The following is a 25,096-nucleotide window of genomic DNA, read 5'->3' as shown; positions in this document are numbered from 1 at the left end:
AGTCCCATGACACTGATGGAGGTTTGACAGGGGCTTTGACAAAAGCAAACCTCTCATGAAGTGAACAACTAGAGGTAGTCTAGAGATTGGCTTACCTTCTACATGCTGATGATAAGCACTAACTGCATTAAGCTGAACCCTTACAGAGTTGGTCTTGAGACCAGACTCTGATAAATGTAGAAGGTATTCAAGCAGGGTCTCTGTAGGGCAAGCAAGGGAATCTTGGTCCTTGCTCTCACACCAGACGGCAAACCTGTTCCATTTAAAAGAATAGTACCTTAGTGGAATCTTTCCTGGAAGCTAGCAAGACCAGGAAGACACCCTCCTAAACACATAAGGAAGCAAATTCTAGGCTCTCAACATCCAAGTTGTGACAGTCAGAGACAGGAGGTTGGGGATGAGAAGGGATCCCCTGTTCTGCGTGCTGAGGGTCAGAAAACAGTCCAATCGCCACAGTTCTTCGGAGGATATCTCCAGTAGTGGGAACCATATGTGCAGTGGCCAGTATGGTGCAATCAGAATAATGGTTCTGTGGTCTTGCTTGAGTTTCAACAAACTCTTTCCCACTAAAGGTATGGGACAAAATGCAAACAGAAGACCTGACCCCCAATTGAGGAGGAAGGCATCTGACACTAGTCTGTTGTGGGCCTGAAGCCTGGAACAGAACTGAGGGACCTTGTGGTTGAGCTGAGTGGCAAAAAGATTCATTTTCTGGGAGGATCAAGCTCCTTGAGTGTGAAGCCCATCTATATGAGCTCCCCATCCAGGTGAGATACATCCGTTGTCAGCACTTTTTGTGGCTGAGGAATTTGGAATGGCAGTCCCAGAGTCAAATTGGATCAAATGGTTCACCACTTAAGGAAATTGGAGAGTCATGGGATAGGAGGTAGTGTTCTATTGTGGATTAAAAACTGGTTAAAAGATAGAAAATAGAGTGTAAGGTTAAATGGTCAGTATTCTCAATGGAGAAGGGTAGACAGTGGGATTCCCCAGGGGTCTGTGCTGGTACCGCTGCTTTTTAACATGTTTATAAATGATCTAGAGATGGGAGTAACTAGTGTAATTAAATTAAATCTGTCCACTCCCACTTGATAAAAACAAACCTGCATTGTCTTCTTTCTTCATTTCTGGGGTCACTATTACTATGTAAAATCCTTTGTGGCCTGATGTTTTCTAAGTCAATCTTGTCATCTGAAGAGAACTCATAAGTTGCTCAATTTGTTTTGGGTTAGTCCAAATAAATTAATAACCAACTTAGGGCTCTACTAAGGTGCACTAGCATTTTTAGGAATATATGGGTGTCTCTAGCATTAGCATGCACTAACTTTTAGCACGCGCTAAAAATGCTAGTGCACCTTCAATGCTGCTTAGTAAACAGGGCCCTTAAATACCTGTTTTCACCCATTTGGGCATTGAGAGGTAAATAACTAGAAAAAGAGCATACACACATATATGTGTATGCATATAAGCATAAATGCCAACATTCCACCTAAGAGCTATTCTATCAACAGACACCTATAGGCAATGGTGCATAGTTTTAAGGTGGGCGGACACATGGACAGAGTCCAGGTGAAAGGTGGACAGGGAACATACACAAAATATAGAATAGTATAATTTATGTGTATGTTTTAGCAATTTAGGTGAGAGTATTTGTACCAGCTCTACGACTGGAATACATGCTCATGCCTAAATTATATATGGATATTCTATCTATTATAATAGCACTCTATAAAGAAAAATAAACATATACTTTCCTTCACAGAATAAACACAAGGCGTATCATTTTAGAACTGCCGCCTAAGAAGTAATTATATAAGTAATTTGAGCATGTAGAGCAGTATTTTACATGCTCTAGTAGGCACTTATAAAATTACCTGGGTAAGTGTGCATAAAATGAGAAGCTCAGAAAATAGTGCATCATACATGTAGGCATTTCCAGGGTCAGAGAATGGGTAGAACATTTATCTACCTAATAAAATGTGAATACATGCATTAATTCTTATCAACACATATGCATACAATTACTCCTGCCTTGAATAAGATGAGACTCTGTTGGCACTTTTGGGAAGACTGTTTTATAGAGGCTGGTAGATACAAAAGTTGTTTTTATTAAACAATGCAAAACAACTTCTGTGCCTTCCCTGCCTAGGCACCCTGTATAAAATTATCCACATATATCATAATTGAAATCATCTGACAATACTATGTGGAAACAGCCACCAACTCACATGTCTACTCTCTGTGGTATGCCATATGACCCTCTAAAGCCAGTGGCTCCCAAACCTGGTCCTGAAGGCACCCCAGCCAGTCAAGTTTACAGGATATCCACAATTATTATTATTATTATTACATTTGTATCCCACATTATCCCACCTTTTTGCAGGCTCAATGTGGCTTACAATTCATCGTGGATACTGGAAATAAAAAAGAATGTGCATTTGGTTTTACAGCAAGTTTTGGGTACATGATGGTGAAATACATAATATTGGAAATAGAAAAGAGTATACATTTGTTTTATCAGAAGTTTTGGTTACATGATGGTAAAATACATGATAGTGTTAAAGCAATAGACAGTAGGTGCATGATAGTGTGAAAGCAGAAGACATTAAAGAAAATTCCTGGATATCTTAAAGAAGGTAGAGTTACGCGTGTTGTTCTTTATGATATATTTTGTCGAAGAGATAAGTTTTCAGGAGTTTGCGGAAATTGGTAATTTCGTAGGCCGATTTCAGGTTACGTGGCAGTGAGTTCCAGAGCTGTGTGCTTGAAAAAGGAAAAGGTTGATGCATGCATTGATTTGTATTTCAAGCCTTTACATTTGGGAGGATGAAGATTGAGGAATGTGCGGGAGGATTTTTTTGCATTTCTGGGTGGCAGTTCTATTAGGTCCGACATGTAGGCTGGGGCGTCAGCATGGATGATTTTATGGACCAAGGTACAGAGTTTGAATGTGATGCGTTCTTTGAGTGGGAGCCAGTATAGTTTTTCGCGAAGGGGTGTTGCGCTTTCGTATTTTGGTTTGCCGAATATAAGTCTGGCTGCCGTGTTTTGGGCTGTTTGGAGTTTTTTGAGTATTTGCAGCCGGCGTAGAGTGAATTACAATAGTCCAGATGACTAAGTACCAGTGATTGCACCAGTTATCGGAAGACATTCCTTGGGAAAAATGGTTTGACTCGTTTTAGTTTCCACATTGAATGGAACATCTTTTTAGTTATGTTTTTTGCAAGGTTCTCAAGTGTTAGGTGTCGGTCAATGGTGACTCCAAGGATTATCAAGAGAGAGATTTGCATGCAGCAGTGCATACAAATCTTTCTCATGGAAATTCATTGTGGATATCCTGAAAACCTGACTGGCTGCGGTGCCTCCAGGCCCAAGTTTGGGAACCACTGCTCTAAGCCCAGCATTTCTGTTAAATGAAACATATTGCTACCTACCTTAGCCAGCCAAGAAAAATCTTTATTACTTCTTGATCCTTAGTTTTCATTCTGATTATCCAAGCTTCTGGAACAGCCTGTGTGAACACACAACCAGGCTTGATTCCATCTACTGACCCCTTCCCACTGATAAGATCACCATCACCTAGTACATCTTGATTGAAGGCCTGAAGCTCATAGTTCTGAGGATCATCAGTTATGTAGTATGACCTCAAGGCAGCTTCCTATATCAACATAAAAAAAGATACATTAAGAGAGGCATTTCGATATGACGTCTAAATCCGATTTTGAACGTTTTGCTGAAAACATCCAAAAATCAAGTGAACATAGTGATTTTCAAACCAGAAAAACATCTTTTTGTTTCGAAAATGGCCATTTGCTAGATGTTTTTGTATTCAGTGCATCTATCTTTTTGGACCATTTTGGGGGAAAAAAAAGTTTGAGGGGAAAACGCACAAAAACAAGCCATTGGGATTTATGGCGGGGGGCAGCATTCTTAGTAGAGCTGGCCACACAGACATCCAAGCAGAACAATGGGGCACCCTAGGGGCATTGCAGTGGACTTCACATAAAAGGTCCCAGGTACACAAATACACATTAAAAGAGATAACAAGCTCCTCCACAACAATCATCTCATTCCAACCCATTGATGAGTAGAGTGATACGGTAGCCGTATTTTCTATGCTTTATTTCTATTTACAACCCATTAATGAAATGAGCAACAAGGGTGATATTTACCAAGCCAGTAAGCAGTAACATTTAGGTGAGTCTGTTGTTGAATATTTCGATATGGGATTTAAAGGTTAGCTTATAGTCAAATAAAACTCCTAAAATCATAAGTGAATCTGAGAAAGTTTGTTTATTGATGATAGAAGGAGGTGGTATTGGAGAGTGAGGGTTAGAAAACTAAATGGATTCACTTTTACAGACATTAAGAAAGAGTTTATGGTTTTGTAACCAAGAAGAAACTTTACTTAGATATGAATTGAAGGAAGAGAGATCAATGGTGTCAGATGTGAGATTATAAAGGATATGTACATCATCAGTGTAACAGCAGGGACTGCAGCTGGAAGACTGGATTAATGTGATTAAGGGTGCTAGGAAAAGATTAAACAAAAGAGGGGGCAAGGACAGAGCCTTAAGGAACATCACAGTGATTAGTGACTGTTTTAGATAAAGTATTATAGGCAGAGATTTGATAGGAAGGACTGGCCCAGCCTTAGCCTTTCTCCATTGACTACCTGCCCCAGCAGCTAGTTTTAACCTCTCCCTACTGTTAATCCCATCCACACCAAGCAAACACAGCCACTCCTAATCACCTACCCAGCTACTCCAGCATATTTATTTGGGAAGCCTTTCCTCAGCTGAGAGGTGCCCAGCTCTATCACCGGCTGCCTTTCAGGTGCTGTGGAGGACTTGCAGCTCATCTGCATATCCTTACAGCCTTCTCCGGGGTGACACCCAGGTCCACTCCGATCCACTTAGGGCCTTCGCTCTAGGTGCCGCGCGCCGGGGCATTTTTCTCTTTACATCTAATCTTCCCAGTTGCTAAAGTACCTCAGTCGTTTATGGCCCCTATTCACATTCTCTTCCTAGCCCTGTCCCTTCCTAATCTTTTCGCTCACCCCCTACCTCTCTCCGCTACAGGAACTCACTGCCCATCCATCGACTTCATCACCTCACCTTCTCTCCTACCCTCTTCCTCCCTCTTGACTTTTAATCTCCGTCTCTTTCTTCCCTCCATTTTGCCTTCCCCATTCCACCTAAATACCTCTCGCCTTCAACGCCTTCGTGGCCACACCTCTCCCACTCTCCTCCGCTCTCTTTTACTCCTTCTCTTACTCTCAGCCGGTGACATCAATCCCAATCCTGGCCATCCTCACCAACTATTATCCCAACTCTACAGATCTCACCGCGACCTCTCTAACCTCATCTCTATTCCTCTACTCCCCTCCTCTTCTCTGCCCTTCTCTTGCGCCCTGTGGAATGCCCGCTCTATCTGTAACAAACTCCCCTATATCCAGGACCTCTTTATCTCGCGTCACCTCCATCTGCTCACCATAACAGAAACCTGGCTCTGCCCTGATGACTCTGCTTCAGTCGCAACCCTCTGCCATGGCGGTTATCTTTTTCACATACTCCTCGCCCTGCTGGTCGCAGGGGTAGTGTTGGACTACGTCTCTCTCCCTCCTCCAGATTTCAACCCCTTCTTCCACCTCAATCTCACTGTTTTTCCTCCTTTGAAGTCCACTCTATCCGCCTTTTCTCTCCTCTGCCTCTTCGAATAGCGGTCATTTATCGTCCCCCTGATAAGTCCATTTCATCCTTTCTCAGTGACTTTGATGCCTGGCTTGCCTTCTTCCATGATCCTTCCTCCCCCTCTCTCATCCTTGGTGACTTTAATATTCCGGCTAATGATCCTTCCAACTCTTATATTTCCAAGTTACTCGCTTTAACATCCTCCTTTAATCTCCAACTATGCTCCACCTCCCCCACTCATCAAAATGGTCACTGTCTTGATCTCATCTTCTCCTCCAACTGTTCATCCTCTAGTTTCCTTGCCTCTGATCTTCCCCTCTCTGATCACCATATTATAACTTTCACACTTAAATCTCCTCCCTCCCAGTCCCGTCCTATCTTATCTAATTTATCTAGGAATCTTCACGATATTGACCCTTCATCTCTATCCTCCCATGTTTCAAACCTCATCTCTACTGTGGCACCATCCACATCTGTCAACGAGGCTGTTTCTTCTTACAACAATACTCTATCCTCTGCCTTAGACACACTTGCACCTTTGATGACCCGCCCTATAAGGCGTGCAAAACCCCAACCTTGGCTGACTTCTAATATCCGCTACTTACGTTCCTGTACCTGCTCTGCCGAACGTCTCGGGCCCTTGCTGATTTCTTACACTTTAAGTTCATGCTGACCTCCTTCCAATCTGCTCTTTTACGCGCCAAACAGGATTATTATAGCCAACTGACCAACTCTCTTGGCTCTAACCCTTGACTTCTCTTCACCACATTGAACTCTCTCCTCAAGGTCCCCCCTCCCCCAACTCCCCTTCATTATCTCCTCCTTGCTGAATTCTTTCACAACAAGGTTCAAAAGAAAATCCTTGAATTCTCTACCTCGCCACCTCTCCCTCCACTAGTCTGCTCCCCTCTCTCTCCTTCCCCTCATTCCTTTTCCTCCTATCCTGAAGTTACTATAGAGGAAACTACACTTCTCCTTTCTTCCACCTGTTCCTCTGATCCCATTCCCACCCACCTTCTTAATGCCATCTCACCTGCTCTTATTCCTTTTATCTGTCACATTCTCAACCTCTCACTTTCCACTGCAACTGTCCCTACTGCCTTTAAACATGCTGTGGTCATACCTCTCCTTAAGAAGCCTTCACTCGACCCTACTTGTCCCTCTAATTACCGAACCATCTCCCTCCTCCCTTTTCTCTCCAAATTACTTGAGCGTGCTGTTCACCACCGCTGCCTTTTTTCTCTCCTCACATGCTATTCTTGACCCACTACAATCTGGTTTTCGCCCTCTCCACTCAACCAAAACTGCGCTTACTAAAGTCTCCAATGACCTATTACTGGCTAAATCCTGTTGCCGGAGTCCTGCCACTCTCTGCTTCAGCCCCGCAATCCCTGTTGATTCCCGAAGCCCTGTAGGCTGCCCGCACCTGGGGGCTCAACCCCTGGGGAACGGTGGCCTTCCCAGGCGAAGATTCAGGGTTGCTCGGCCTCCCAGTGGGACACAGACTCTTGGACCGTGCACTGACTGGGCACAAGGGCTCACGAACATCCCAGCACAGTACACCAGTTGACCAATAGCAAACAAGTCCCAACCAGCTAACCTAGCAGAGAGATTTCCAGCCACTCCCTAGCCCTAGCAGAGTGGGTACTAGCCTCTCCTCAGCTTGCATAGCAGAAACGTAACAAAAGCCTTTGCATCGCTCTATGGTGCATCCGCACCTTGAGTATTGCGTTCAGTTCTGGTCACCGTATCTCAAAAAGGATATAGCAGAATTAGAAAAGGTTCAAAGAAGAGCGACTAAAATGATAAAGGGGATGGAACTTCTCTTGTATGAGGAAAGGCTAAAGAGATTAGAGCTCTTTAGCTTGGAAAAGAGACGGATGAGGGGAGATATGATTGAGATCTACAAAATCCTGAGTGGTGTAGAACGAGTAGAAGAAAATCGAATTTTTACTCATTCCAAAAGTACAAAGACTAGGGGCACTCAAGGAAGTTATATGGAAATACTTTAAAACAAATAGGAGCAAATATTTTTTCACTCAACGAATAGTTAAGATCTGGAACCTTTTGCTGAAGATCTGATCCAAGGGGGGGGGGGGGGGGGGGTGTTGATCACATGACTCCAGAGCGTATTCTGGAGGCCTTTTTTCAATTTTACTATACATTATACCAGCCCAAGCGGGAGGCAGCTTTGGAGAAGCTGCACTGTTTTTTTGGAGGGTTTTGAGTTATCTGGGTTTACTCTGGGTGAGGCTGCTCAGTTATCTTTGCCGAATACAGAGGATGAAGTTCGTTGGGCGATTCAAGACTTAACTCGTGAAAAAGCTCTGGGTTTGGATGGCTTTACAGCCAAATTTTACGAGGTTTTTAAGGGCTATTTGGTTAAAACTTTGACTTGGCTACTGAATGGCCTGAGAGAGGGGTTGCTTCTGCCACACTCCTGGAGACTGGCAGGAGTGACGTTAATTTTGAAACCCAGGAAGGATCCTCTGTAGTGTGACTCGCATAGGCCCATTTCCTTGCTCGGGGTGGATTATAAAATTTTCACAAAAATCTTGGCCAAGCAGTTACATTATATACCTAAATTAATGCGGAACAATCAGTCGGGGTTCATTTGTGGTCATCAAATGTTTGATATCAGGTGGGTGAGTCATCTTTTGAGTTCTGCACATTGCCATTGGTTCCTGGCTTTGAATCTACGAATCGATGTTGAAAAGGCCTTTGATAGGGTCTCCTGGCCTTATCTATTTCAAGTGTTGGAGCGGTTTGGTATCTCTGGGCAGTTCTTGGTGTGGATTTGGACTATCTGCAGCAACTTGCCAGTTTGCATCTCCGGATTGTTTTGAACTAGCGTGAGGTACTCAATAGGGGTGTGTGCTCTCACCCATTCTTTTTGTGTTGGCTATGGAGTTGCTAGCCCAGCTGGTCCAGGCTGATGAGCGAATTAAGGGTATTCACAGTGGTGGAGTGCAACACAAAATACTACTTTTTGATAATATACTTTTCATCCTTACAGAGCTCCTTTCCTCGTTGACAGTGGTGGAGAGTGTATTGGAGAGCTTCGGTGTGGTTTCTGGTTTTAAGATCAATAAAACTAAATTAAAATTTTTGAATGTTACAGTGTTGGAACCGGACTTGGGCGTGCTGAAACGGAGATTTTTGTTTAGATGGATTTCATATTCTTTACGATATCTTGATGTTAACTTGACGCTCCATCTGGATACTTTGTATCAGGCTAACTATTTGGGTTTCCTTAAGCTTCTTTGGGAGGATCTGGATAAGTGGCAGCATCTACATATTTCCTGGATAGGGCACATCCATGCAGTGAAGGTGGCATTAGTGTCTCACTTGTTATATTTGTTCACTGCTTTGCAGTCCCACTTCCTGATAAGTTTCTCCATATACACTACAAGTGGGTTTTTTTCTTACATTTGGAAAGCTAATCCCAATCACTACGCAGAGAGTTTTCTGCCTGAGCAGCTGGATCGCATGTATGTTCGCTGGGAGGGAGGGGGTCTTAGCACCTTTGGGCAATTGTTAGAGGAGGGGGAATTGGTCCTATTTACAGAACTTGAGGAGGAGTATGACTGGTTCAGCGATATATTTTCCCCTATAGGCAGGTGCTAGATTTTCTTAAGCATACAACTCTGGGGGAATTGGTGCTACCGCTTATCCCTCTGGAGCAAGCTATGAATGGCAGTAGTGGGAGGGGTTGTGTATCTAGATTTTATATAGTTCTATTGGGTCAGTACTCTCCCCCGGCCAAGTATATTCAGCAATGGGTCTGGTGACCTGCTTTCGATTTATAGGAAGCTTAAGTTCTCAATAGCTAGCAATTTGGTGGACAATAGGTATAACTACTACTACTACTACTACTTAACATTTCTAGAGCGCTACTAGGGTTACGCATCGCTGTACAAATTAATAACTAAGGACGGTCCCTGCTAAGAAGAGCTTACAATCTAAAGGACGAAATATCAAGTTGGAGTAGTCTCGATTTCCTGAGTAGAGGTGCTGTGATTAGGTGCCGAAAGCGACATTGCAGAGGTGGGCTTTGAGCAATGATTTGAAGATGGGTAGGGAGGGGGCCTGGCGTATGTGCTCAGGGAGTTTGTTCCAAGCATGGGGTGAGGCGAGGCAGAAAGGGCGGAGCCTAGAGTTGGCGGTGGTGGAGAAAGGTACTGAAAGGAGGGATTTGTCTTGAGAGCGGAGGTTACGGGTAGGGACGTAAGGGGAGATGAGGGTAGAGAGGTAAGGAGGGGCTGCAGATCGAGTGCATTTGTAGGTTAGTAGGAGAAGCTTGAACTTTATGCGGTATCTGATCGGAAGCCAGTGAAGTGACTTGAGGAGAGGGGTGATATGAGTATATCGGTCCAGGCGGAAGATAAGACGTGCGGCAGAGTTCTGGATGGACTGAAGGGGGGATAGGTGGCTAAGTGGGAGGCCGGTGAGGAGTAAGTTGCAGTAGTCAAGGCGAGAGGTAATGAGAGAGTGGATGAGAGTTCGGGTGGTGTGCTCAGAGAGGAAGGGGCGAATTTTGCTAATGTTGTAGAGGAAGAAGCGACAGGTCTTGGCTATCTGCTGAATATGCGCAGAGAAGGAGAGGGAGGAGTCGAAGATGACACCGAGGTTGCGGGCAGATGAGACAGGGATGATGAGGGTGTTATCAACTGAGATAGAGAGTGAAGGAAGAGGAGAAGTGGGTTTGGGTGGGAAAACAATAAGTTCAGTCTTGGCCATGTTCAGTTTCAGGTGGCGGTTGGACATCCAGGCGGCAATGTCGGATAAGCAGGCCGATACTTTGGCCTGGGTTTCCGCAGTGATGTCTGGTGTGGAGAGATAAAGCTGGGTGTCGTCAGCATAAAGATGATAGTGGAAACCATGAGATGAGATCAGGGAGCCTAAGGAAGAGGTGTAGATTGAAAAAAGGAGGGGCCCAAGGACACATCCCTGAGGAACTGCAACAGAGAGCGGGATAGGGGAGGAGGACGAACCATGAGAGTGTACTCTGAAGGTACGATGGGAGAGATAAGAGGAGAACCAGGAGAGGACAGAGCCCTGGAACCCAAAGGAGGACAGTGTGTCAAGAAGTAGGTTGTGATTGACAGTGTCAAAAGCGGCGGATAGGTCGAGGAGGATGAGGATGGAGTAGTGACCTTTGGATTTGGCGAGGAACAGGTCATTGCAGACTTTAGATAGTGCCATTTCTGTCGAGTGTAGGGGGCGAAAGCTGGATTGAAGTGGATCGAGGATGGCTTGAGAGGAGAGAAAATCAATGCAGCGGCTGTGAACGGCGCGTTCAAGTACCTTGGAGAGGAATGGTAGGAGGGAAATGGGGTGGTAGTTGGAGGGACAGGTAGGGTCAAGAGATGTTTTTTTTGAGGAGTGGTGTGACCATAGCATGCTTGAAGGTGTCCGGGACAGTTGCAGTGGAGAGAGAGAGGTTGAGGATATGACAGATGGTGGGGGTGATAGTAGGAGCGATGGTGCTAAGTAGGTTGGTGGGGATGGGGTCTGAGGAACAGGTGGTGGATTTCGAGGAGGAGAGGAGATGGGCGGTTTCCTCTTCGGTGATATCAGGAAAAGAGGAGAAGGAGGCCTGGGTTGGTTGGTTGAGAGAGTGGGTTATAGGATGAAGAGGAGGAGAAGGTTTGGTGGTGAATTCGAGGTTGATCTTCTGGACCTTGTCACGGAAGTAGTTGGCCAGAAATTGAGGAGAGAGTGAGGGGGTGGGGTGGGAGCAGAGGGTACTTTGAGGAGGGAGTTGAGGGTGGCGAAAAGACGACGAGGATTAGAGCTGAGGGAATTAGTCAATTGGGTGTAATAGTCCTGTTTGGCGAGGAATAGGGAGGATTGGAAGGAGGATAGCATGAATTTGAAGTGAATGAAATCAGTATGGGTGCGAGATTTCCTCCAGAGGCGTTCAGCCGAACGGGCGCAGAAGTGAAGGTATCGGGTGCAAGGGGTCAGCCAGGGCTGGGGATTGATACGCCTTGTGGGACGGGAGATGGACAGTGCAAGGGTGTCTAGAGCAGAGGAGACAGTGGCATTGTAAGTGGAAACAGCTTTGTCAACAGATTCAGAGGACATGATGGAAGAGAGGAGATCAGAGATACTAGAGGATAAGGTGAGGGGGTCAACAGCCTGGAGATTTCTGGAAGTAGTATTTAGTGCTGGGTGAGAATGAGGGGGAGGGTGCTGAAGTGTGAATGTGATTAGGTGATGGTCAGAGAGAGGAAGAGCTGATGCGCGGAAATTGGAGGGTGAGCAAGTAGAAGAGATCAAGACAGTGGCCAGATTTGTGAGTAGGGGTGGTAGAGCTCAGTTGGAGGTTGAAGAAAGAGGTAAGAGTGAGGAACTGAGAAACATATGAGTCGGATGGGTTATCAATGTGTATGTTGAAGTCACCAAGAATGAGGGATGGGGATGAGGGCTCAAGAAAAACGGAGAGCAAGGCATCGAAATCAGTAAGGAAGGAAGGGAAGGACTTATTAGGGGGGGCGGTAAATGACTGCAACTCTGAGTGGCAGCGGGTGGAATAGACGAATGGAGTGAACTTCAAAGGATGAGAAGCTGTGAGACTGAGGTAGGTGGAGAGGTTGAAAACTGCAGGAGGGCGAAAGTAGTAGACCAACGCCGCCTCCTCGACCAACTGGGCGGGGCGAATGGGAGAAAAGATAGCCTCCGTGGCATAGGACCGCGATTGAGGCAGAGTCGTCAGGGGTGAGCCAGGTTTCAGTTAGTGCGAGCAGTTGAAGGGAATGGGAGATGAAGAGATCGTGGGTGAAGGGAAGTTTGTTGCAGATTGAGCAGGCGTTCCACAGGGCGCACGAGAAGGGGAGGGAGGAGAGGGGGAGGAGGGGAATAGAGATGAGATTGGAGATATCGCGGGAACGTTTGCATAGATGAGATGAGGACGAGGACAGGTGTGGGGGACCTGGGTTGGGATTGATGTCTCCCGCGGATAGCAGAAGAAGGAGCAAGAGAGTGCGGAGAAGGGTGGGTGAGGAAGGGCGACGAAGACGGGATGCGCTTAGGAGGAATGGGGAAGGGTTCATGGCAGGAAGGAGGTGTTGAAGGTTGAGAGCTAGGAAGGAGGAGGACAATAGGGATGGTGAGGTGGTGGTGGACAGGGGGGGTAGGGTATTGCAGTAGTGAGCAGGACGGGAGAGGACATGGATGGGTAGTGAGATCGTGTGGTATACAGCGGTGGGAGGGGGAAAAGATTAGGGAGGGACAGGGCAAGGAGTAGAATGTGAATGGGGGCCATGAGTAGTGACTGAGGTATTCACAGGGCAGGTATATGGGCTGGGAGACAGGCAGGTGAGGGTGAGCAGTCGGGCAGGGAGTGATGAGCTGGTAGGAAGATGGGCTGGGAGGCAGGCAGGTTTCAGGGTGGGCAGTCAGTCAGTCAGGTGATTGGCTAGTCAGTCAGTCAGGTGATTGGCTAGTGGGCAGGAGCAGATGGATTGGGCAGCAGGTTGAGTGGCTAGCAGGCAGGAGCAGGTGGATTGGGCAGCAGGCAGGCAGGAGCAGGTGAGTGCGGTGGAGAGCACAGTAGCAGTACTGGAACAAGCTGGAATGGTATGAAGCAGGAGCTGGTGGACTAGAACATGCTGAAACAAATGGACTGGAGCAAGCTGGATCAGAAAGGCTGGAACAGGCAGTCTGGAGCATGCTGGAGCAGAGGCCTGGAGCAGGCAGGCTGGAGCAGAAGGCCTGGAGTAAGCAGGGAGAAGCTGGATCAGGCAGACTGGAACAAACTGGAGCAGATGGACTGGAACAAGCAGGAAGAAGCCGGATCAGGCGGATTGGAACAAGCAGGAAGAAGCCGGATCAGGCGGATTGGAACAAGCAGGAAGAAGCCGGATCAGGCGGACTGGAACAAGCAGGAAGAAGCCGTTGGTATAAGCCGAGGTATAAGCTATTGTATCAATGGTACTTTATTCCTGTGCATCTGAAAGTCATGTATGGGAGGGGTTCTGATACGTGTAGGTGATAGTGTAGGGGCCAGGGGACCTTCTTACATAAATACATAAGTATTGCCATACTGGGACAGACCAAAGATCCATCAAGCCCAGCATCCTGTTTCCAACAGTGGCCGATCGAGGTCACAAATACCTGGCAAGATCCCAAAAACGTACAAAATATTTTATGCTGCCCATCAAAGAAACAAGCAGTGGATTTTCCCCAAGTCCATTTTAATAATTGTCTATGGACTTTTCCTTCAGGTAATGGTGATAGGGCTGCTTGATAACAGTGATCATAATATGACCAGATTTAATATCAGCTTTGGAGTAAGTATACATAGGATATCCAATATGTTAGCATTTAACTTTCAAAAAGGAGACTATGATAAAATGAGAAGAACAGTGAAAAAAACACTTAAAGGAGCGGCTGCGAGGGTCAAAAATTTACATCAGGCGTGGATGCTATTCAAAAATACCATCCTGGAAGCCCAGGCCAAATATATTCCCTGTATTAAAAAAGGAGGGAGGAAGACCAAACGACAGCCGGCATGGTTAAAAAGTGAAGTGAAGGAAGCTATTAGAGCTAAAAGAAAATCCTTCAGAAAAAGGAAGAAGGAACTGAAAATAACAAGAAATAGCATAAGGAATGTCAAGTCAAATGCAAAGCGCTGATAAAAAAGGCAAAGAGGGACTTTGAAAAAAAGATTGTGTTGGAGGCAAAAACACATAGTAGGAATGTTTTTAGGTATATTAAAAGCAAGAAGCCGGCAAAAGAATCGGTTGGACTGGGCGATCAGGGAAGACAAAGCCATAGCGGAGAGATTAAATGAATTCTTTGCTTCGGTCTTCACCGAGGAAGATTTTGGAGTGATACCGGTGCCAGAAATGGTATTCGAAGCTGACTAGAAACTGAATGAAACCTCTATAAACCTAGAGGATGTAATGGGGCAATTTGACAAATTGAAGAGTAGTAAATCTCCTGGACCGGATGGTATTCATCCCAGCGTACTGATAGAATTAAAAAATGAACTGGCGGAACTATTGTTAGTAATATGTAAATTATCTTTAAAATCGAGCATAGTACCGGAAGATTGGAGGGTAGCCCATGTAACGCTGATATTTTAAAAAGGTTGCGGAGGGGATTCGGGAAATTATAGACCGGTGAGCCTGACGTCAGTGCTGGGCAAAATGGTAAAGACTATTATAATGAACAAAATTACAGAGCATATTCAAAAGCATGGATTAATGAGACAAAGCCAGCATGGATTTAGTGAAGGGAAATCTTGCCTCACCAATCTATTACATTTCTTTGAAGGGGTGAACAAACATGTGGATAAAGGCGAACTGGTTGATATTGTGTATCTGGATTTTCAGAAGGCGTTTGACAAAGTACCTCATGAAAGACTTCAGAGGAAATTGAAGAGTCATGGGATAGGAGGTACTGTTCTATTGTGGATTAAAAACTAGTTAAATAGAAAACAGAGAGTAGGGTTAAATGGTCAGTATTCTCAATGGAGAAGGGTAGTTAGTGGGGTTCCCCAGGGCTCTGTGTTGGGACCTCTGCTTTTTAACAGACTTATAAATGACTTAGAGATTGGAGTAACTAGTGAGGTAATTAAATTTGCTGACGACAAACGGTACTCAAAGTTGTTAAATTACGAGAGGATTGTGAAAAATTACAAGAGGACCTTACGAGACTGCGAGACTGGGCGTCTATATGGCAGATGACGTTTAATGTGAGCAAGTGCAAAGTGATGCAAGTGGGAAAGAGGAACCCGAACCATAGCTACGTAATGCAAGGTTCCATGTTAGGAGTCACTGACCAAGAAAGGGATCTCGGCGTCGTTGTTGATACGTTGAAATGCTCTGCTCAGTGTATTACGGCGGCTAAGAAAGCAAATAGAATGTTAGGTATTATTAGGAAAGGAATGGAAAACAAAAGTGAGGACATTACAATGCCTTTGTATCGGTCCATGCTGTGACTGCACCTCGAATATTGTGTTCAATTCTGGTCGCCGCATCTCAAAAAACATATAGTGGAATTAGAAAAGGTACAGAGAAGGGCGACGAAAAAGATAAAGGGGATGGGATGACTTCCCTATGAGGAAAGGTTGAAGCATCTAGGGCTCTTCAGCTTGGAGAAGAGATGGCTGAGGGGAGATATGATAGAGGTCTATAAAATAATGAGTGGCGTGGAACGGGTAGACGTGAATTGTTTGTTCACTCTTTCCAAAATTACTAGGACTAGGGGGCATGCAATGAAGCTACAAAGTAGTAAATTTAATACGAATCAGAGAAACATTTTCTTCACTCAACGTGTAATTAAACTCTGGAATTCGTTGCCAAAGAATGTGGTAAAGGTGGTTAGCTTAGCGGGGTTTAAAAAGGGTCTGGACGGTTTCCTAAAGGAAAAGTCCATAGACTATTATTAAACTGACTTGGGAAAATCCACTGCTTATTTCTGGGCTAAGCATCATAAAATGTATTGAGCTTTTCAGGGATCTTGCCAGGTATTTGTGTCCTGGATTGGCCACTGTTGAAAACAGAATACTGGGCTTGATGGACCTTTGGTCTGTCTGAGTGTGGCAATACTTATGCACTTATATATTATTCCTTTTTATAAATAAAACGATTTAAATATAAAATCATAATTGTTTGAGCTTGTGAGGATAAGGACAGACCGGGGATGGGGAGGAGACAGGGGTCAGGGACAAACTTTGGTCCTGTGTCGTTCTCTAATCCTGGGCCAAATACATTTCTCATTTGGTGGTGGTTAGTTTGTGTTGCTACTTCCTTCTGTGATCCCTGACCCTTCCTGTCAGTGCCTGAGTGGTGATTGGCTCTGGCAATGAAAGGAAGGGTGACATTTAAAAAAAAAAGTTGCTGGCGGTCTTCGGCCCTGATCTCCTTCCCCTCCTGCTTGACCTGTCCCACCCCTTTCCGATATAGAATCCCCCAATACAAAAAGTGCTCTGGTAGTCTAGTCAGTCTGAAATCTGGGTAACATACTGAAGCAAATATTAGATCTAATCCACCCTATTAAAATGTCCAGGGGGCCAAAATACAACCCGCTCTGTATGAAAGGAAGGGTGACATTTAAAAAAAAAAGTTGCTGGCGGTCTTCGGCCCTGATCTCCTTCCCCTCCTGCTTGACCTGTCCCACCCCTTTCCGATATAGAATCCCCCAATACAAAAAGTGCTCTGGTAGTCTAGTCAGTCTGAAATCTGGGTAACATACTGAAGCAAATATTAGATCTAATCCACCCTATTAAAATGTCCAGGGGGCCAAAATACAACCCGCTCTGTATGAAAGGAAGGGTGACATTTAAAAAAAAAAGTTGCTGGCGGTCTTCGGCCCTGATCTCCTTCCCCTCCTGCTTGACCTGTCCCACCCCTTTCCGACATAGAATCCCCCAATACAAAAAGTGCTCTGGTAGTCTAGTCAGTCTGAAATCTGGGTAACATACTGAAGCAAATATTAGATCTAATCCACCCTATTAAAATGTCCAGGGGGCCAAAATACAACCCGCTCTGTATGCCCTAGTGGGGAAGAAATATGCCCCATGAATCACCCGGCTGATACTAGCACTCTCCATATCCTTGAACTAGTGTTCTGGTTTTTATCTATAGATGAACAAGTCATCCATAAGTACATAAGTAATGCCACACTGGGAAAAGACCAAAGGTCCATCGAGCCCAGCATCCTGTCCCCGACAGCGGCCAATCCAGGTCAAGGGCACCTGGCAAGCTACCCAAACGTACAAACATTTTTATACATGTTATTCCCGAAATTGTGGATTTTTCCGAAGTCCATTTAGTAGCGGCCTATGGACTTGTCCTTTAGGAAACCGTCCAACCCCTTTTTAAACTCTGCCAAGCCAACCGCCTTCACTACGTTCTCTGGCAATGAATTCCAAAGTTTAATTATGCGTTGGATGAAAAAAAACCTTTCTCCTCTTTGTTTTAAATTTACTACACTGTAGTATCATCGCATGCCGCCTAGTCCTAGTATTTTCGGAAAGTGTGAACAGATGCTTCACATCCACCTGTTCCACTCCACTCCTTATTTTATATACCTCAATCATGTCTCCCCTCAGCCGTCTCTTCTCCAAGCTGAAAAGCCCCAGCCTCCTTAGTCTTTCTTCATAGGGAAGTCGTCCCATCCCCGCTATCATTTTTGTCGCCCTTCGCTGCACCTTTTCCAGTTCTACTATATCTTTCTTGAGATGCGGTGACCAGAACTGAACACAATACTCAAGGTGCGGTCGCACCATGGAGCGATACAACGGCATTATAACATCCTCACACCTGTTCTCCATACCTTTCCTAATAATACCCAACATTCTATTCGCTTTCCTAGCTGCAGGAGCACACTGAGCAGAAGGTTTCAGTGTATTATCAACGACGACACCCAGATCCCTTTCTTGGTCCGTAACTCCTAATGTGGAACCTTGCATGACGTAGCTATAATTCAGGTTTTTTTTCCCACATGCATCACCTTGCACTTGTTCACATTAAACGTCATCTGCCATTTAGCCGCCCAGACTCCCAGTCTTGTAAGGTCCTTCTGTAATTTTTCACAATCCTCTCGCGAGTTAACGACTTTGAATAGCTTTGTGTCATCACCAAATTTAATTACCTCATTGGTTACTCCCATCTCTAACTCATTTATAAATATATTAAAAAGCAGCGGTCCTAGCACAGACCCCTGAGGAACCCCACTAACTACCCTTCTCCATTGTGAATACTGCCCATTTAACCCCACTCTCTGTTTCCTATCCTTCAACCAGTTTTTAATCCACAATAGGACATTTCCTTCTATCCCTAGACCCTCCAATTTCCTCTGTAGCCTTTCATGAGTTACCTTGTCAAACGCCTTTTGAAAATCCAGATACACAATATCAACCGGCTCCCCTTTGTCCACATGTTTGTTTTCACTGCAGCTTTTCATCATACTATTATCAGTAGTGGAGACTATCACAGCTTTAAATGATTAGTTAAAGTAATTATTCAAACATCCTCATTTTCTTTCATTCACTGTATTTATTCTAGCTGTCATTGTTACCTTGCTTGGGAGTCTGTAGTTAACAACGTTAAGTCGAGCATCACAAAGAATCTGAAAGTAAATCAGGTTTGCTTGACGGCGACGGCTGCGTGGGGGAGTGGAGGCAGAGATTTACCAATGGCTTCCTTCCTTACAGTGGACTAGACCGGACTCAGGAGCCAGCACTTCCACAGCTGCGAACGGATGGGAGGGCGAGCAAGCAAGGGTTGTAAAAGCAGCAAGCAGGCACGCTCGTTTCCCCGTCTGCTTCCCTACCCTCTCTGCGTCCCGCCTTCCTCTGATGTCATTTCCTTTCGGGCGGGACGCTGAGAGGGCAGGGAAGCGGACGGGGAAACGAGCGTGCCTGCTTGCTGCTTTTACTACTGGTGCCCTGCCCGCCAGTTCGTTGAAGCGTCTTCTGGTAAGTCGTCGCCATCGCCCCCCCCCCCCCAGTCTACGCCCATGATCAGTACTCTAGGATGTATACCATCTGGTCCAGGAGATTTGCTACTCTTCAGTTTGCTGAACTGCCCCATTACGTCCCCCAGGTTTACCGTGAATTCAGTAAGTTTCTCTGACTCATCCGCTTGAAATACCATTTCCGACACCAGTATCCCACCCAAATCTTCCTCGGTGAAGACCGAAGCAAAGAATTCATTCAATCTCTCCGCTACGTCTTTGTCATCCTTGATCGCTCTTTTTACCCCTCGGTCGTCCAGCGGCCCAACCGATTCTCTTGCCGGCTTTCTGCTTTTAATATACCGAAAAAAAATTTTACTATGTTTTTTTGCCTCTAATGCTATCTTTTTTCGTAATCCCTCTTGGCCTTCTTTATCTGTGCCTTGCATTTGCTTTGACACTCCTTATGTTGCTTCTTGTTATTTTCAGAAGGTTCCTTCTTCCGTTTTCTGAAGGCGTTTCTTTAGCCCTGATAGCTTCCTTCACCCTCACTTTTCAACCACGTCGGCTGTCTTTTGGACTTGCGTCTTTCTTTTCTCATTCGCGGAATATGTTTGGCCTGGGCCTCCAGGATGGTACTTTTGAACAGCATCCACGCCTGCTGTACAGTTTTTACCCTCTCAGTTGCCCCTCTAAGTTTTTTTTTTTCCGTTCTTCTCATTCTATCGTAGTATCCTTTTTTAAAGTTAAACGCTAACGTATTTGACTTCCTATGTATAGTTACTTCAATGTTGATAACAAAACTTATCATATTATGATCACTGTTATCAAGCGGCACCAGTACCATAACGTTCCTCACTAGATCATGCGCTCCACTAAGGACCAAGTCTAGAATTTTTTCTTCTCTCATTGGCTCCTGAACCAGCTGCTCCATAAAGCTGTCCTTGATTTCATCAAGGAATTGTACCTTTCTAGCGTGTCCCGATGTTACATTTACCCAGTCTATATTTGGGTAATTGAAGTCACCCATTATTATCGCATTGCCCATTTTGTTTGCGTCTCTGATTTCTTTTATCATTTCTGCGTCTACCTGCTCATCCTGGTGAGGTGGACGGTAGTACACTCCTATCACCGTCCTTTTCCCTTTTATACATGGAATTTCAACCCACAATGATTCAAAGGCGTGATTTGTGTCCTGCTGAATTTGTAATCTATCTGAGTCAAGGCTCTCGTTAATATACAATGCAACCCCTCCACCAGTCCGGTCCAGACTATCACTACGATATACTTTGTACCCCGGTAAGACGGTGTCCCACTGGTTATCCTCCTTCCACCGGGTCTCAGTAATGCCTATTATGTCCAATTTTTCATTTAATGCAATATATTCCAACTCTCCCATCTTATTTCTTAGATTCCTAGCATTTGCATATAGACATTTCAGAGTATGTTTGTTGTTCCTATTTGCAAGATGCTTAGTACTTGACACTACTGATTTGCCATCTTTTGTCTGATATTTAAGGGCACCTGGCCTACCACGGTCTCTTGTGTAACCTCACTATCCAGAAACCCTATCTTCCCTGTTTGTGAAGTATCCTTGCAAGATACCTTATCCCGAACCATGCGCTGTTGTGCGACTGTCGGCCTTTCCTCCATATCTAGTTTAAAGCTGCTCTCCTCTCTTTTTGAATGCCGATGCCAGCAGCCTGGTCCCACCCTGGTTAAGATGGAGCCCATCGTTTCGGAATAGGCTCCCCTTCCCAGAATGTTGCCCAGTTCCTAACAAATCTAAAACACTTCTCCCTGCACCATTGTCTCATCCACGCATTAAGATACCGGAGCTCTGCCTGCCTTTTTGGATCTGCGCATAGAACGGGTAGTATTTCAGAAAATGCCACCCTAGAGGATCTGGATTTCAGCTTTCTTCCTAAAAGCCTAAATTTGGCTTCCAGAACCTCTCCCCCACATTTTCCTACGTGATTGGTATCCACATGTACCAAGACAGCCGGCTCCTCCCAAGCACTATCTAAAATCCTGTCCAGGTGCCGCGTGAGGTCCGACACCTTCGCACCAGGTAGGCAAGTCACCAGGCGATCCTCCCATCCACCAGCCACCCAGCTATCTACATTCCTAATGATTGGATCCACAATCTAAGGATTCAGTCTAGCTCTCCTTTCTTCCAAAGTTCTTCCTGCAATAGATTCCTCCAGCACTGTAAATATTACACCAGGCCCCTAAAGCTCCAAAACAGATCAATAATATGGTTTCTAAGTACACAAGTAAATGTATGTTTGTAGTTTTGGTTAGAGTGGAGGAGTGGCCTAGTGGTTAGAGCACCAGTCTTGCAATCCAGAGGTGGCCAGTTCAAATCTCGCTGCTGCTCCTTGTGATCTTGGGCAAGTCACTTAACCCTCCATTGCCTCAGGTAAAAACTTAGATTGTGAGCCCTCCTGGGACAGAGAAATATCCAGGGTACCTGAATGTAACTCGCTATATTACAGGGGAATTTGAAAGTTTAATCTTGAACTGAAAATTCCTTGAGCAGACTTGACCATTCTAGCCATACTAGAGAACTTTCAAACAGCACTTAGCTGACTCACTGGGACTTATAGTCCCACCCACCCCAGGGTTTTCCACTCATTTATAGACAAGCCAAAACTCATTAACTTTACTCATCACTCATACACAGGCAATCTTACAGACTGTTCACCCCAACATAGTACACCTATTCATACCCATTTCAACCAATCAGGATGACTTTTATTCTCTGTAATAATTGTGGTGCTTTAGTTTCAAGGCCAATTATCTGGAGACTTAAGTCTTGTCCTATCTGTCTTCAGCTATCTAGTTTAAAACAGGAGCTCAGTAAAGTAAAGCAGGAATTGAATGCACTTAAAGCAACTTCTAAGACTGCACAGAATCATACCATCTTCTCACCACTGCCTCAAAGAATAAAACTACCTAAGAATAGATGGTTCACAGTAGGCTCAGGCAGACTACGTCATGTGACACAAAAGCATCCGGCCTCACAAGTGTTACCCCTACAGAATTCGTTTGCTCCATTACAACATGGTGATGATCCTGAAACAGAACTGAGGCAGAAGAAAAGCAATGAAGTTGGAACAAAAGGATATGAAGGCACCCAAAGAGAAAAAAACAACCCCAAATCACAAATGTTGAAGCACAGCCCAGGAAATATACATGGAAAGCGATGGTCCCAAATGCTCGCAGTCTAAGCAATAAAGTTCATGACCTTCAAGCCCTGATGTTGGAGCAGACTTAGACGTTGTTGCAATCACGGAGACGTGGCTAATGGTTCCCATGAATGGGATGCAAACATACCAGGCTATAATCTATTTAGGAAGGATAGAGAGGGTCGTAAAGGTGGAGGAGTAGCTCTATATGTGAGAAATGATATCACAGCGACTGAAATGACAGGGACCTGGGGAAAGGAAGAAGCGATATGGATCCCCTTATAAAGAGAGGATAGAACCTCTGTACACGTGGGTGTTGTCTACAGACCTCCGACACAATTGGAGGAATTAGATAAAGACCTGATCGCAGATATTCAAAAGTTGGGAAACAAGAGAGAGGTGCTGTTGCTGGGAGATTTCAATCTGCCGGATGTAGATTGGAAGGTTCCATCTGCGGAATCGGAAAGAAGTAGAGGGATCGTGGATGCTTTCCAAAGTGTTTTGCTCAGACAAATGGTGACGGAACCCACGAGGGAGGGAGCGACGCTGGATCTGTGCTCACAAATGGGGATAGCGTGTCAAATATCCGAGTGGGTGCCCACCTGGGCAGCAGTGACCATCAAACAGTTTGATTGATATAACAGCTAAAGTGGAGAACAGCCACTCAAAACTCAAAGTCCTGAATTTCAAGCGTGCTGATTTTAGTAAAATGGGAGAATACCTGAGGAAGGAGATGATGGGCTGGGAGGAAGTACAAGAAGTGGAAGGACAGTGATCCAGGCTGAAAGAAGCTATAAATAGGGCCATGAACCTTTATGTAAGGAAAGTAAATAAAAGCAACCGATATGGTTCTCCAAGCAAGTGGTTGAGAAATAAAGGCTAAAGAGTTGGCGTTCCAGAAATACAGAAAAACTCAAGAAAAGGAACACGGGGAGGAATACTGGATGAAACTGAAGGAAGCCAAGGGGGAGATATGTCTGGCGAAAGCGCAAGCGGAAGAACAAATGGCTAGAAATGTAAGGAGGGGCGACAAAAATTTCTTCAGGTATATTAGTGAAAGGAGAATGACTAAAAAGGGAATTGTGAGACTAAAACATACTGCGAACCGCTATGTGGAAAATGATGAAGAAAAAGCAAATTTGCTAAATAGACACTTTTGTTCTGTTTTCACAGAAGAAAATCCTGGAGAAGGACTGCGATGGAATGGAAAAAGAATGAAGTGGATAGAGCACCGTTCATGGAAGAGAGTGTGTATCAACAACTTGAAAAGCTAAAGGTGGACAAAGCCATGGGAACGGTCGGGATCCACCCCAGGATATTGAGGGAGCTCAGAGAGGTTTTGGCAAGTCCTCTTAAAGATTTGTTTAATATATCCTTGCAGACGGGAGAGGTTCCGAGGGATTGGAGAATGGCGGATGTGGTCCCTCTTCACAAAAGTGGTGATAGGGAAGAAGCTGGAAACTACAGGCCGGTAAGCCTCACTTCGGTTATTGGAAAAGTAATGGAAGCGATGCTGAAGGAAGGATAGTGAATTTCCTGGAAGCCAATAAGTTGCAAGATCCGAGACAACAGAATTATCATCCTGCTTGAATTAAAATGCATTTGGTCCATGCCTTTGAAATCAGCAGCTTCCCAGCACAGTAGACTTCTGCACTGCACTGGGTTTACTAACCATATCTAATCCTTTCTGCCTGCTCGACTCTTAGGTCCCATGTTAGCTACCCACAACCGTCTCCTTTCGGTCTAATCATGCACCTACCCAATTTCTACTTAGTGTCCTGTCTTCTCTCTCTCTTCTCTTTCCTACCTCCAACTTCTACAGTTGATTCCTCTTTTATCCCTGTCACACAAACAAGTAAGGACTGTCCCCGACGTCTCTCTTCTAATCTCCATAGCTACGGTAATTACCGCCCAACTGCTGCATGTCGAGCTCAGTGACGCCAGTTGAGGAAAATTCCGCTGTCTCGTAGCCTTAGCCCCTCCCATCAAGATATCCATATTGGCTATGCGAATGCGGGATCAGTTGTTAATAAAGCAGAACTAATCGCAGACTGGATCACATCCGATGACCTCGACCTTCTTTCCTTACAGAGACCTGGTTCATGATCAGCTGGACCCGATTCTACTGGATGTATGCCCCCCAGGTTATAAAATCTCCCATTGGGCTAGGAAAGGAAAGCGAGGTGGAGGAATTGCTCTCATCTACCGTGCTAATTTCAATGTAGAACAAATCGCTAAATCTAACTCACCGAATCTGGAAATTGCTTCTTTCCGGGTTCTGGACAAAGCGTTGTATGGTCACCTCACCTGCATCCTGTTCTACAGACCACCAGGCAGCTGGAAAGAAGTTCAACAAACCTTCTCGGACTTCATCTCCAGCACGTGTCTGTCCAGTCCAAATATCCTTCTACTAGGTGACGTTAATCTGCACCTAGACGACTGCTTCTCCCGAGACACCCGAGACTGTCTGGACTTCCTCCACTCCTGGGACTTTGCATGTTGGACTCAGCAAGTAACCCATATAAAGGGGCATATACTAGACCTGCTTTCGCACAAGTCAGGGGATCCCCTCACATGCAGTTAACTGGAATTAATTGGTCAGTTGTTCCTTGGTCTGATCACTTCAGGTTAAACTGCCACCTTTCCTGGCTTCTGAAAGGCACAACACCGATCCGGACTCCGCAGACATGCCAAACAAGGGGAAAAATAGACCCTGGGAAATTTTGGCCATTTATCTACGACACAAATTGGTCTGCGCACACTGACTCAAAAGACTTCTTCCTACGCTGGGATGAGACC

At 45.1% G+C, this 25,096-nt stretch overlaps 1 protein-coding gene across 1 annotated transcript in view; it reads right to left on the bottom strand.

Annotated features, from left to right (window-relative positions):
- The window catches only part of DGKQ (diacylglycerol kinase theta), a 679,503-nt gene that overhangs the window by 431,380 nt on the left and 223,027 nt on the right, over positions 1-25,096 (bottom strand). The window contains 1 exon segment of the mRNA XM_030192090.1: positions 3,435-3,658. Within this exon segment, the coding sequence (XP_030047950.1) occupies positions 3,435-3,658 (224 nt within the window).

This window comes from Microcaecilia unicolor, chromosome 2 (assembly GCF_901765095.1).
Source record: "Microcaecilia unicolor chromosome 2, aMicUni1.1, whole genome shotgun sequence".
In the NCBI taxonomy this organism is placed as follows: domain Eukaryota; kingdom Metazoa; phylum Chordata; class Amphibia; order Gymnophiona; family Siphonopidae; genus Microcaecilia; species Microcaecilia unicolor.
This window is presented reverse-complemented; position numbering and strand designations above follow the sequence as displayed.